The sequence below is a fragment of the Marmota marmota genome, unplaced genomic scaffold (genome assembly GCF_001458135.2).
Source record: "Marmota marmota marmota unplaced genomic scaffold, marMar, whole genome shotgun sequence".
Lineage (NCBI taxonomy): Eukaryota > Metazoa > Chordata > Mammalia > Rodentia > Sciuridae > Marmota > Marmota marmota.
In genome coordinates this window covers 18,731,294-18,747,246 of record NW_025999998.1, presented here as the reverse complement: position 1 = coordinate 18,747,246, position 15,953 = coordinate 18,731,294, and the positions used below count along the sequence as shown (strand labels likewise).

Sequence of the window (15,953 nt, the reverse complement as noted above, 5' to 3'; positions counted from 1 at the left end):
CAGGCCACAAAAGAATGCTTTGACCTTCTTCTAAACTGTGTCAGAGACACAGATGAATCCACTAATTGGGTTACAACTCTCATAACTCAATCATTTTACCTCTAAACTTTCTTGCATTGTCTCACACATGAGCTTTTGGGGGACAACTCTTATCTAAATCATTATAGAAGACTGAAAACTTCACAAAATAAAACAACAATGAAGATTGCCACAAAGGTTTGCCACATTAATTGCTTCTCCCTTTCATGAAAGACAACTGTTGTATGATATGCTGTTTGACAGCTTTTTACCCATAAGGGAACTTTTTCAAAATTGGAATCAATCCTCTAAAACCTCATCAATGCCTTGTCAGCTAAGTTCATATAACACACTGAATTGTTGCTATCATTTTCAACCACATTAACTGCATTTTCACCAGAAGTGAATTCAAGACAAGAATTCACTTTCCTTGCTCATCTGTTAAAGTCTTATCATTGGACTGCAGTAATTCAGTTACAACTTCGGGCTCTACTTCTAATTCTAGTTATTTTGCCATTTTATGACATCTGCAGTTATTACATTCATTGAAGTCTTGAATCCATGAGAATTAAAAATGATTTCTCCCATACTCCTGGAAATGTTGATATTTTGACTTCTTCTATGAGTCAAAAATATACTTAATGGCACTTACAACGGTGAATCCTTTCAGGAAGGTTTCACTTTACTTTGTCCTTATCCATCAGAGGAACAGCTATCTATAGCAGTTTCAGCCTTACAAAATGTATTTCTTATTGGAGCCAAGTGGGCACTGTATTAATTAGCAGGCATAAAAACATAAATTTTGTTTTATCTTTCTGTCAGAGATTGTGGGTGACCATGTATATTCTCAATGAGCAGTAACATTTTGAATATAATCTTTTTTTTTAAGTAGTAGTTGTCAAATGTCTGCTCAAATATTGTTTGGGGAAAATCCAGTGTAAAAGAACTGACCATAAAGTTCTATAAGACTGAAGAAGGAGGCAGACAGAATCAAGATCAGACAGAACGCAATTTATTGGGGACTTACTGAAAAAAGTCAAGAGTGCAGCAAGGTTGTGCATCTCTCCAACTTTAGTCAAAGGGAGTAAGCTTATATAATGAATGGTCAGGATGAGAGTGGCTTTCCTCTAAGTCAGAATGTAAACAATTTATCTCAAGCTAACATCAACTGTCAGGCAAAGACTCAGGGGCAATCAAAGCAGTTTTGACTTGTTGCAGTCAGATTAGGCTGAATCCCTACCACTGTTTTGTAAACAAGGATTCTGCAGTGGACTTTACTGTAACATTTACAGAGCTCAGGAAAAATAGATTCAGCATTTTTTTAAAAGTCTAGGGTTATAGGAATGGTAAATATGCACTAGCTTCCACTTTCACAAACTACATTATCCCTAAATAGAGAATAGGCCCATCCTTTGAAACCTAGAAGGCAGGTCCTAATTTCTTCTCTATAGCTATGGAAGTCCTACATAATGTCTTCTAATATAAAGCCATTTTGTCTATAACAAACAGCTTGTTTTGTAATATAGACACCTTCGTCAATTAAAAGCATGATCTTCTGGATAACTTGCTGTAGCATCTATATTAGCACTCGCTGACTCACCTTGTACTTTTGTTATGGAGATAGTTTTCTCTCCTTACACTTCATCAATCAACCTCTGCAAGCTTCAAACTTTTCTACTGTAGCTTTTTCACCTCTCATCCTTAACAGAACAGTCATGGCCTTGCTCTGGATTAGTCTTTGATTTAAAGGAACACTGTGGATAGTTTGAGATTCTATCCTGACAACTCTGACAACTAAAACTTTTCCGTATCAGCAATAAGCTGTTTTGCTTTTCTTAACATTTGTCATGTTCAGTATAGTAGCACTTATAATTTCCTTCAAAAGTGTATACATTCAGGGTAGAGCTGTGGCTCAGTGGAAGAGAGAGACTGTCTTGCAGAGTGAGGCACTGGGTTAGATCCTCAGTACCACATAAAAACAAACAAATAAATAAATACATTGTGTATAAAAAAGTATATACACAAAGGTAATGAGAAAGAATAAAAATGATTCATTACAAAGATATTTACAACTTAAAAAAAATGTGTACATTTGTTGATAAATGGAAAGAACTGGCAAACATCAGGCTAAGAGAAATAAGCCAGACTCAAACTGAAGGGTCCAGTGTTCTCTCCTGCTTCACAAGCTAGAGTGGAAAAAAGGAATAAAAATGGAAGAGTTTGTGAAAATAGAAGAGATCGGTAGAGAAGCAGGGGACCTGGGAGAAAAAGGGTGGAGGAGAGGAAGAAATGAAAAATGAAGCTTACAAAACACGCTATGTGCATGATGAATATAATCTAATGCATTTAAATTTTTATATACTTATAATGCATCCATAAAAACATACATACATAAATAAATAAAGGAAGCCTAATAGAGTAGAGGAAAGGGACCAGGAGGACGGAGGGAAAGAAGAAGTACTGGGAATTGAAATGGAGAAAACTATATTATATGCATTTATGAATATGTCAAAATGCACTAAATCAAACACACACACACACCTGGGGCTTTCAATTTATATTTGAACTGGAATGACAGATTCTTGGGCAGTGATGCCTTAGCTGTCAGATCTGACATTATCCACAGGCAGAATATATATAAGAACAGAAATAAATTTGAAGATGGATGTCTAGTATCCACTGATGCCATACTGCTTCCTTGGGGGCGGTGGGGGGACAAAGGGAAATTCCCTACATCTGACATCAGAAATGTGTTGCTAAATGAAAGTATGAAAGGAACTGAGTTCATCTTATTCTATATCATCAGACTACTAGATAGTACTCAACCTTAAAAAGAAATAAAGATCTCCAGTAGAGGTAAATGCATAGGCAAACATATAAAGAATTATTGTACTCTTACTTAGCAATTGCACTTTTAATTTCCCAGATTTGTGGGAAATAAGAATAAAAAATAATTATGACCCTATGCTCTTGCACATCCAAAACATAAAGATATAATTTGTGACAACACATTAATAATTAGGGAATAGGTATCAGGATGTAGTGTTTTTGTATGATATTGAGGTTGTTGGTATCAATATAAAATATAATATTATAAACTCTGGAAGTGAAATACAATTCACCTAGAAACCATAAAGAAAGTATCTAAAAGTATACACACAAAGGTAATGAGAAAGGAATCAAAATGATTCATTACAAAGAGCAGATAAACACAAAAGAGGTAGAAACAAAGAACATGAGAAACAAAAAACTAACAAAACCTACAGAAAACAAATAGCAAGCTGGGTGTGGTGGTACACACCTGTAATCCCAGCGACTTGGAAGACTTGAGACAGGAGAATAGCAAGTTCAAAGCCAGCCTCAGCAACTCAGGAGGCCCTCAGCAACTCAGTGAGACCCTGTCTCTAAATAAAATACAAAACTAGGGCTGAGGATGTGGCTTAGTGGTTAAGCACCCCTGGGTTCAATCTCTGGCACCAAAAAAAAAAAAAAAGCTTTGAAGTCCTGTCAGTAATGACTTTAAATGTCAATGGACAAAACTATTAAATCAAAAGCATAGAGTGACAGAATGGATTAAACATATGATCTAACTATAAGCTGTGTGAGACAGAGTTTATTTTTTCATATTTTTAATTGGTGCATTATAGTTGTACATGATGGTGGGTTTTATTATTACATATTGTATATGCACAAAATATCACAATATAATTTGGCCAATATCATTCCCATTTCCACTTTCCTCTACCTCCTCCCTTCCTATGGTTCCCTTCCCCTAGTTCCCTTCCTCTGGTTCCTTTCCTCTACTTTACTGCTCTTTCAATTTTCATAAGACCCCACCATGACCTTTCTTTTCCATTTCCCTCTCTACCTTTCACATGGGACTCTTCAATTTCTAAGTTTGATTTATTTCACTTAACATAATGTTCTCAAGTTCCATCCATTTTCCTGCAAATTATTTGTTTTTATTCTTCTTTATGGGTGAATAAAAAAGTCCATTGTGTATGCATACCACATGTTCTTTTTTCATTCATCTGTTGATGAACACATGGGCTGGTTCCACAATTTGTTTATTGTGAACTGTACTGCTATAAGTATGCATGTTTCCCTATAGTATGATAACTTTAATTCTTTAAGATAAATACTGAGGAATGGTATAGTTGGATCTTACTGTGGTTCCATTCTAGTCTTGTGAGGAACCCCCATACTGATTTGCATAGTGGATAATACTTGTGTACAAACCCACCAACAATGTAAGTGTTCCTTTTTCTCCATAGCCTCTTCAGCATTTATAATTTTATTTTTTAAAATTTTATTCTAATTCTTTACATATGACAGCAGAATGCATTACAGTTCATATTAAACATACAGAGCACAATTTTTCATATCTCTGGTTGTGTACAAAGTATATTCACACCTTTCGTGTCTTCATACATGTACTTAGGGTAATGATAACTATCTCATTCCACCGTCATTCCAACCCTCATGCCCCCTCTCCTCCCCTCCACCCTTCTGCCCTATCTAGAGTTCATCTAATCTTCCCTTGCTCCTCTCCACAACGCCACTAGGAATCAGCCTCCTTATATCAGAGAAAACATTCAGCATTTGGTTTTTTTGGGATTAGCTAACTTCACTTAGCATGATATTCTGCAGCTCCATCCATTTACCTGCAAATGCCATGATTTTATTCTCTTTTACTGCTGAGTAATATTCCACTGTGCATATATGCCACATTTTCTTTATCTGTTCATCTACTGAAGGACATCTAAGTTGGTTCCACAGTTTAGCTATTGTGCTGCTATAAACATTGATGTGGCTATGTCCCTGTAGCATTCTGTTTTTAAGTCCTTTGGGTATAGACCGAGGAGTGGGATAGCTGGGTCAAATGGTGGTTCCATTCCCAGTCTTCCAAGGAATCTCGATACTGCTTTTCATATTGGCTGCACCATTTTGCAGTCCCACCAGCAATGTATGAGTGTGCCTTATTGTTGTTTGTGTTCTTAATAGCTGCCAATTTGACTAGAGTGAGATGATATCTTAAGAGTAGTTTTGATTTGCATTTCTCTAATTACTAGAGATATTGATCATTTTTAACATGTCTGTTCAGTTTCTTGGCCCATTTAGCATTTATTACTGATTGCATTCTTGATGGCTGCCACTCTGACTGAAGCAAGATGAAATCTCAGGGTAATTTTGTTTTTGCATTTTCCTAATTGCTAATTAATAAATATTTTTCCATATATTTATTGACTCTTGTATTTCTTCTTCTTCTTCTTCTTCTTAATATGTTTTGGTCATAGAGGGATACAATGCGTTTATTTATTTATTTTTATGTGGTGCTAAGGATCGAACCCAGTACCTCACCCATGCTAGGTGAGTGCACTACCACTGGGCCACAACCCCATCCCCTTATATTTCTTCTTTTGAGAAGTGTACATTTAGTTCATTTGCCTATTTATTAGTTGGGTTATCTTGGTTTTTGATGGTAATTTTTTTAGCTCTTTCTGTATTCTAGATATTAATTCTCTGACAGAAGAGGAGCTAGCAAATACTTTTCTCCCATTGTATTGGCTCTTTCTTCATATTCTTTCTTTCTTTTTCTTTGTGGTGCTGGGGATTGAACCCAGGGCCTTGTGTTCTCTTCACATTCTTAATTGTTTCCTTTGCTGCTCAGAAGCTTTTTTATTTTATGCTATTCCATTTATTAACTCTTGGCATTACTTTCTGAGATCCTACTGAGAAAGTCACTGCCTGTGCCTATCATATGTTAAAGTGTTGACCCATGTTTTCTTCTAGGAATTGCATGGCTCTGGTCTCATTCCTAGGTATTTGATTCCTTTAGAGTTGATTTTTGTGCAGGGTGAGATAGTGCTCTAGTCTCAGTTTTCTAAATATAGATAACCAGCTACTTTTTCTCCAATGTATGTTTTCATATCCTTTATCAAAGAAGCAGATGACTCTGAATGAATGTGTCTCTTTTATTCTCTGTCACTGGCCTGTTTTGGGGAAACACAAATGGTGTGAATATACTATCTGTTTTATCCAACAACCATGCAGTTTTTTGGTTACATTTATTCTTAGATATTTTATATCTTTTTGAGTTTTTGTGAATTGGACTATTTTCCTAATTTCTTTCTCAGCAGACTCAATATTGATACACAGGAAAGCTACTGATTTTTCTTTTCCTTTTATTTTCATTGTCATTGATTTTAATGAAAACAATGCTCTTAATATCTTTGCCTACAAATAATGAACTTTAAAAATAACATATTTTTGCAAATGTTTTCTTTCCATAGTATCATTTTGGAACTGCTGCAGTTATTACTATAATAATGGTATGAAAAATTGTAATAATTATGAATTGAACTATTTATAGCAAACAAGTCAGCCTTTGCCTTCCAATATTTAAATGGACTATGATTCTTTTAAGAAGGACTTTAACTGTAAATGAGCACTGCTCAACTCATCACCACTGTTCCAGACATATACTATCTTTTCTTTTTCTTTTTGGAACCAGAGATTGAACCAAGGGACACATAAGCACTGAGCCACATCCCCAGGCTCCCCCCACCCCAAACTTTTTTCATTTTAGATGTTTACTTGTAAATGTACACAATACCTTTATTTTGTTTATTTACCTTTTTATGTGATGCTGAGGATTGAACCCAGGACCTCACATGAACTAGGCAAGCACTCTACCACTGAGCTACAACTCCAATCCCCCAGCTCTTTTTATATTTTATTCAGAGACAGGGTCTCACTGAGGTACTTAGGGCCTCGCTACGTTGCTTAGGCTGGCTTTTGGCTCACAATCCTCTTGCCTCCACCTCCAGAGCCTCTGGGATTACAGGTGTGCACCACATGCCTGTGAAGCTATTGATTTTTCTAAATTGATTTAATAATATCGCTGAATTTTTGAGCTCTAGTAGTCTTTCAATGGATCTTCTAAATATAGGATCATATCATCTGCAAACTGTGGTAATTTGGCTTGTTTCCCATTTTTATCCCTTTTATTGCCCTCTCCTGCCTAATCTCTTTGGTAGAATTTCTAGTACTATATTAAGTAGGAGTGGTAAGACAAGGTATCCTTGCTTATTATAGATTTAAAGAAAATGCTTTCAGTTTTTCACTATTCATTAAGATGTTGCTTTGGGTTTTTCGTATATAGCCTTTATGATGTTGAGATAGGTTCCTTCCATCCCTAGTAAAAGTGTTTTTATCAAGTGCTGAATTTTGTTGAAGGCTTTCTCTTCATCTAGTGAGAGATCTAAGTGAATTCTGTCCTTAATTCTATTTATGTGATGAATTACATTTATTAATTTGCATATGTTAAAAAATCCTTACATCCTTAGGATAAAAGCAAGTTGATCATGATGTACAATCTTCTTAATATGTTGTTGAACATGATTTACTAATACTTTGCTAAGGATTTTTGCATCTAAGTTCACCAGGGATATTAGTTTATTGTTAGCCTTCTTGGTGTTTATCTGGTTTTGGTATGAGTCATACTGGCTTCATAGAATAAATTTGGAATTGTTACATTCAAATTAATTTCATGGAATAAAGTGAGGAACACTGGCCTTAGCTCTTCTTTAAAGATCTGATAGAATTCATCTGAAAATCCATCCGGTCCTTGGCTTTTCTCTGTTGGAAAGAATTTATTTCTGCTTCTATCTCATTGCTAGTTACTGATCTGTTTAGGTTTTTCATGCACTCTTAATTTGATTTTGGAAAGTCTTAAGTTTCTAAAAATGTATCGTCCATTTCTTCTAAGTTTTCCAATTTACTAATGTGTAAGTTTTCAAAAATACTCCTTAATGATCCTCTGGATTTATGTGATGTCTGTGGAGAGTTCTCCTTTTGTATCTCTGATTTAATTAATTTATGTCATCTCTTTCTTTTGGTAGTTAGGCTAAGGGCTTATCAATTTTGTTCATCTTTTCAAAGAAGAAACTATTTCAATGATCCTTTGTATTGTTTTTATTCTCAATTTCATTAAATTTTGGCTCTGATCTTAATTATTCTTCCTTCCACTGGTTGTGGAATTGAGTTTGTTCTTTTTCACAGACCTGGAAACGCATCATTAAGTTTTCTGCTATGTTATATCACTAACCTCATTTGATTCTAAGAATTTTTAAGTTTCTCCCGATTTCTTCTATCACCTATTCATCATTCAAAAGTGTATTGTTATTTATCTCCATGTGTTTATACAGTTCTGTAGGGTATTTTGGTGTTGACTTCTAATTTCATTCCACTATGATCTGATAAGATGCAATTATATCAGATTTTTTTTTTGTATTTACTAAGAATTGCTTTGTGGTCAAATTTATGGTCTCTTTTGGAAAAGGTTCCATGAGCTGCTGAGAAGAATGTATACTCAGCTGTTATTGGATGAAATATTCTATAGACATTTGTTAAGTTCACTTGATTTATATTTTTCAGGTCCAAAGAGTCTATACTGAGTTTATATTCAGACAACTTATGTTCAGACAACTTACCTATTGGTAATACAGGTATACCAGTATTGTACTAGTATCTTTCTCAGGCCTTAATTCAAGGAGTGTCTGTTTATGCAATTAGGCATATAAACATTTGGGTCATAAACATTAATATTGCTATACCTTCCCCTTGGATTGTTCCCTTTATCAGTAACATATAACCTTCTTTGTCTCTTCTGATTCATTTTGGATTAAATTCTGCTTTTGAAGATATACGAGTAGTTATTCCTGTTTTCAGGTTCCATTCACATGGTACATCAATTGCATCCATTTGTTCCAGTCTATTCCTGTCTTTGTAAGGTGAGAATTTTACAAACAACATATAGTTGGGTCTTGTTTATTAATCCACCCTGAAAAAAATGCTCAACATCACTAGCAGTTAGAGAAATATCAATTAAAACTACACTGAGATTTCATTTCACTCCAGTCAGAATGGTAATCATCAAGAATATAAGAAACATTAAATGTTGGTATGGATGTGGGGGAAAAGATACACTCATACATTGCTGGTGGAGCTGCAAACTGGTGCAACCATTCTGGAAAGCAGTACGGAGCTTCCTCAGAAAACTTGGAATGGAACCACCACTTGACCCAGTTATTCTATTCCTGGGCATATACCCAAAGGTTTTAAAATCAGCATACTATACTTGTGTTGCCACATCATTTTTTATAGCAACTCAATTCACAATAGTTAAGCTATGGAACCAACCTAGGTGCCCTTCAACAGATGTATGGATAAAGAAAATATATGCACACACACATATGTATGTGTGTGTGTGTGTGTGTGTGTGTATCTCACAATGGAATATTTTCAGCCATAAAGAAGAATGAAATTATGTCACATTTGCTGGTAAATGGATGGAACTAGAAACTATAATGCAAAATAAGGCAATTCCCCCAAACCAAAGGCCAAATGTTCTCTCTGATATGGTGATACTGACTCACAATAAGCAAGGGAGAGGAAGGAGTGGGGGGTTCACTGGATTAGACAGGAGGGAATGGAAAGCAAGTAGAATGAAATGGACATAACTTTCCTATGTTCATATATGAATCCACAACAAGTGTGTCTCTATATCATGTATAAGCACAATAATAGGAAATCATATTCCATTTATATATAAGTCAAACTACATTGTAATGTCATGTATAACTAAAAAGAACAAATAAAGAAAAAAAGTGGAAACATGATTTTCTGAAATTATTTTCAGCTTGAGTCTTGACAAATAAAAAGTGTTAGTGTGAAAAAAATTAATAAAAGAAAGAAACTGCTAAACTGGGGAAAAAAAGGAATTTAAAGTATTTTGAGATGATAGAAAAATAACTTATGAGAACTTATGGGATGTAGTGAAAACAATGATCAGCAGGAAATTAATTGCTATAAATGTATATATTAATACAGATATACCAGGTATGGTAGTACACGCCAGCAATCCCAGCAGCTCGGGAGGCTGACGCAGGAGGATCACAGGTTCAAAGCCAGTATCAGCAAGAGTGAGGTGCTAAGCAACTCAGTGAGACTAATACAAAGATCTAATACAAAAATAGGGCTGGAGATGTGGCTCAGGGTCCAAGTGCCATGAATTCAATCCCTGGCACTCGCCCCCCCTCAAATAAACACCAGATAAAAGACCTCCCTCATCAGTACCTTTGTCCAAATCCTCAAAGAGCTAGAACATTAAAAAGCTAATAAAGGAAAGGAAACAGTAATAAAGGATAAAAGAAATACTGAACAGAAAAATAATGATCAACAAAATGAAGTTTTGGGTTTTTTAAATAAATCAAGAAAATGCTATGAAAAATGAAAACATGTAAATACTTGAAATAAAATTCATGTCATTGCTACCAGATTTCCCAAAATAAAATAATTGCAAAAAGTATACTATAAAAAACTAAACTCTGGATGAAATGTAGAAATTCCTAATGAAGAATTAAAAGCTTCCTCCTCAAACTCTTCAGTGATCCTAACTTATTCTATAAGGCCTAACAACAAAGCCAGATATAAAATAAATACACTATACCTTATAAATAAAGATATAAAATCTTCACAAAAATACAAGTAATTGAATCCAACTGCCTGTTATAAAGACTATATAACATTACTGAGGAATTTACCCTAGGAAAGCAAATGATTCAATATAACAAAGGAATTATTTTAAAATAACACATTAATAGAAGAAAAAAAAACATGATTACCTTAACTGAAAGAAAATAAGAATTTTAGAAATTCATTATACTTTATGGTTAAAAGTACACCCAGAAAAGTAGGGGTAGAAGAGAATTTCCTCAACATGATAAAAGGCATTTGTGAAGATATCACAGGTAACATGATACTCTGATAAAAGACAAAGCTTTGCTCCTAAGTTGAGACAAAAGATAAGGATGCTCCCTTTCCTAATTGCTATTCAATACTGTTCTGGAGTTTTATTTTTTTTAATTTTTTCAAATAATGGCCCCAAGACAACTGGATTTCCTCACGAAATGCATGAAGTTGGAATCCTACTTTCCACCACATACAAATATTAACTCAGAATGGATCAACAACGTAAAAGTTAAATGCATAAAATTCTTTGAAGACAGATCTTCATAATTTTGGGTTTGACAGTGCATTCTCATCAATGACACCATATGCACAAACAACAAAAGAAAAATTTTTCTTTTGTTCAGCAAATAGGAAAACTTACAAAATGGTGAAAATGTTAGCAAGTCACATAACTGACAAGAGTCCATTATTCATATACAAAGAACTCAACAACAAAAACATCCCAATTCAAAAATAAAAGATTGAATGAATACTTCCCCTAAATATAAAATAAATTAGTAGCTAAGAAACAAAAAGAATCTCAACATTATTAGTAATTAGTAGAATGCAATTCAGAGCCCCAATTAAATTAATTAAGTAATTTAAAAAAAAAAAAAAAAAACAGAAAACAAGTGTTGGTGAGGATGTTAAGAAAACTGGAACCCCTGAATATTGCTGGAATACCTGAGAATATGTGAAAGTGTAAAGCTGTTGGAATAACTGAAGGAATACAAAAATGTACAGCTGCTGTAAGAAAGCAATTTTGTGACTTCTCCAAAATTTTGACACAGAGTTATCATACTAAAACAGACTGATATTGGAGGGCTCCTTTAAACTTAAGGAAAACTTCTTCATGCTGAGAGTAAAGGGTGAAGGGCTGCCCACCTCAGGCTGAGAGTTGCCAAGGAAGCTAAGAATGAAGACTGTCCCCTGCCCCAGCCCCTCTAAGTTCAGGTCAATTAAATATGCATATGTGTATTTCCAGCCTTTTGTCCCATTTTGCTGTCTCTTTTCTTTTACAAGCTTTCCTCACCCCAGAGCCTCTCAAAGATGAAATTTTTGAAACAAAGTTGCTTCTACATTCTTGCAAATGTGGCTTTGAATACAACATATTTTCCTACAAATTTAACTTGGAAAAATTTGTGGAGCACCATGCAGGTAGCCTAGCCTCATTGTAAAAGAACACAAGTAAAAATATGACCCAGCCAGTTTTTAAGAATATGAGAAACAGGAAGTGTTGGCAAAGATGTGGGGGAAGAGGCACACTCTTACATTGCCAGTGAGACTGCAGACTGGTGCAACCAATCTGAAAAGCGGTATGGATATTCCTCTGAAAACATGAAATGGAACTATCATTTGACCCAGCTATCCCACTCACTCCTCGGTTTATACCCAAAGGACTTAAAAACAGAATAATACAAGTGACACAGCCACATCAATGTTTATAGCAGCACAATTCATAATAGCTAAATTGTGGAACCAACCTAGATATCCTTCAATAAATGAATGGATAAAGAAACTGTGGTATATATACACAACGGAATATCACTAAGCATTAAAAGATAATAAAATCAAGGCATTTGCAAGTAAATGGATGGAGTTGTAGAATATTAAGCTAAGTGAAATAAGCCAATCCCAAAAAAACCAAAGGCTGAATGTTTTCTTGATAAGTAGATGCTGATCCATAATGGGGGTGGAGGGTGGGGGAGCATGGGAGGAATGGAGAAACCTTGGATTGGGCAAAGGGGAGGGAGGGAAAGAAGAGGCACGGGGGTAGAAAAGATGGTGGAATGAGATGGATATCATTACCCTAGGTAATGTATGATAATACAAATGGTGTGACTCTACTTTGTCTACAACCAGAGAAATGAAAAATTGTGCTCCATTTGTATATTCTGAATCGAAATGCATTCTGCTGTCATGTATAATTAATTAGAACAAGTAAATAAATTAATTTTTAAAAATATCACCCAGCAATTTCAGTCATTTATATATATGTATATATATATATATATATATATATATATGTCATTTTATATATTATATATAATATATATGTGTATGTGTATATATATATATGTCATTTTATATATTATATATAATATATATGTGTATGTGTATATATATATANATATATTCAACAACTTGGATGAAATGGACAAGTATCTTCCTGGACAAAAATCTTCTAAAGTTCATACCAGAAAAAAAACGGATGTCATAAACAGTTCTGTATTAAGTAAATAGACAGTTTTTAAAATGTTGCAAGAAAGAAAGTTCATGCACAGATAGATGCCTTCACTGGCAAATTCTACACAAACTCTCCCCTAAAAAAACAGGAGGAAGAAACATTTCCTATCCCTTTTTATGAGAATAGCATTACTCTGACATTATATGAGGTGTTACAAATAAAAAGTATAAATCAATATTCCTTGTGAACATAATTATAAAAATCCTCTACTACAGGTTGAACATTCCGAATCTGAAATCTAAAATGCTTCAAAATCTAAAATTTTTTTACTGAAGATATGATACCACTACTGGAAAATTCCACAGCTGACCTCATATGATGTGACACAGTCAAATCAAAGGCACACTAAAAATATTGTACTAAATTACCTTCAACCTGTGTGTGTAAAACAAAAATGTTCAGACTTGGGTGCTGTCACAAAGATATCTTATTATGTCCATGAAGATATTCCAAAATAAAAAAAAAAATCTGAAATTCAAAATATTCATGGTCCCAAGTATATGGGATAAGAGATTAATACATACAGTTGAAAATCCCTATTCTGAAAATCCTAAATCTGAAAATGGTCTGAAATCCAAAACTCTTTACAGTCTGACAAGATGCTCAAAGTTTCAGATTTTGGAGCATTGTGAATTTGGAATGTCTAGATTAGGTATGCTCAATTGGAAAGTCTATATGAGAATATTCCAAAATCCAAAAAGCTTCAAAATTTGAAATATCTCAGATAAAGGTCACTCAACCTGTATTCGAAAACAAAGTGCCAAATACATAGAATGGATACTACAAATATGAAAAGACCAGATTCATATTGAGAATGCAAATCTAGTTTAATAATCAACATAATTTGTTATATTAACAGATTAAGGAAGCAAACTATATGATCATCTCAACAGATAAAGAAAAGTCATTGCAATATCTATCCAAATAAATATTCAACCAACTAGGAAGAATAATTTCTCAATCTAGTAAAAGAATGACTAAAAGAAAAACCTTATTTTATCATATTTAATAAGGAAAGCCTAAACACAGCCTTGTCCCATGGGTCCTGGTTACAGCAGCCTCACTCACTGATATTCCGAAGGAGATAGCCCCACTTGTCCAAACATACGCCCTCTGAAGAAATTATCAAAGAAAAATATGATTGGATATTTTCTTTCTAAAATTATCTTGGAATGAGAAAACATATATAATACGAAACCCAGAAATCATAAAAGGAAATAAAAACCTACTAATTTTGACTATATTTCTTTAAAAAAGGAGGACTGGGGATGTGGCTTAGCATGCACAAGGCCCTGGGTTCAATCCCTAGCACTGCATTGACAGAAGTATATACAGGGAAAAACAGATATGTTTTTTATGGTTTAAAAAATGTATCTGTGTCACAAAAAACAAACAACAAAATGGAAAAGTAATTCTGAGTGACAAACTACAGTCTAATAAAAAATGTACAAAAAACATGAGTCAGTGTTTCCAGAAAGAAATTCAAAGTCAGTTAAACTTAGGAAATATGTTCTATCTTACTAATAAGGAAATGAAAATCAAAACAAAAGAACACTTTTTCACTTAGAAAAAAATGTTAATGATTGCTGATATTCAAGATTAATGCAAACAAAGAAAAAGACATTCATCATTCACTGTTAGCAGTATCATAAATTAAAAGTCAATTTAGAAAGGAAATTTGGCAAAATTCATCAAAATTTAAAATTCACACACTATTTTACTAAAAAATCCCACTTGTAGGAATTCATCCTATGGATAAAAGTATAACCAAATATATATACAAGAAAGTTCAAGGCAGCACTTTCCAAAATTGTAAATACACATAACAATACAAATGAATATCCACCAAAACTGAACATATTATGTAAAAGATGGCATATCTATATAATTCAATATTATATGACCATGAAAAAGGTGCTAACATGAAAATATCTCTTAAGGTATGTAAAATATATAATAATAACGGTAACAATAAGAATAATGATCACATTTATTTAAATTGTATGAATATAAGATTATACAAACGTGTGTATGTGTATGCACACTAGGATATGCCATGAACACTTTCTGAAAAGCTAGACAAAAAGGGATTAATAGTATTACCATTAGGGAGAAGGATTGGAGGCTACCAAAGTGAGGACAAATAGATTTTATAACTTCCTTAACTATTTGTACTTTTTACCATTTCATCAACATTTTAAAATGTCTATTTTCCAAATGAAATGTAAATTGTTTATCTGAAATTCCTATAGTAGTTTCAAATACTATTAGTGAGCTTTCTTTTTCATTCAATCTTTTGTTAATTCTGAAAACATTACCTGAATTGATTTGACAGGGGCAGATACATCAGTTGTAAATATAGGTTTTGGAATGCTTTCCACCAATTCCATAATCCCTTGCAGTTTTTTATCAGAGACTCGTAAAGAAACAAGAGGTAACTCTCCAGAAACCTTGAATCTGTTTTAAAAAGATAACAATGATTATAGAGGATCTTTCATTCTGATTTAAGTACACTAATTAAAAAGAAGAATATATTCCTCAAATTATACAAATATAATGAAATGTGATTTTAAGCACTACAAATCACTAATTTCTGTCTTAGCTTATTAACTGATCTCATTAGATGGGATAACTTATTTCCTAACATTATTTCACTTATTTCCTCTCTACTATTTACTAAGTAAATAAAAATGTACTATTTACTTAGTAAATTAAAATTTACTAAGTAAATAGTAGAGAGGAAATAAATGAAATAATGTTTTCCTCTCTACTATTTATTTCCTCTCTACTATTTATTTCCTCTCTACTATTTACGAAGTATAGATGGCAATTTCTATTTATCACATGTTTATTATGTGACAGATATTTAAGGAAGTGTTTTGTATATATTATT

At 33.5% G+C, this 15,953-nt stretch overlaps 1 protein-coding gene across 1 annotated transcript in view; it reads right to left on the bottom strand.

Annotated features, from left to right (window-relative positions):
* Vps13a (vacuolar protein sorting 13 homolog A) overlaps positions 1–15,953 on the bottom strand; it is a 236,593-nt gene that overhangs the window by 170,494 nt on the left and 50,146 nt on the right. The window contains 1 exon segment of the mRNA XM_048806784.1: positions 15,379–15,524. Within this exon segment, the coding sequence (XP_048662741.1) occupies positions 15,379–15,524 (146 nt within the window).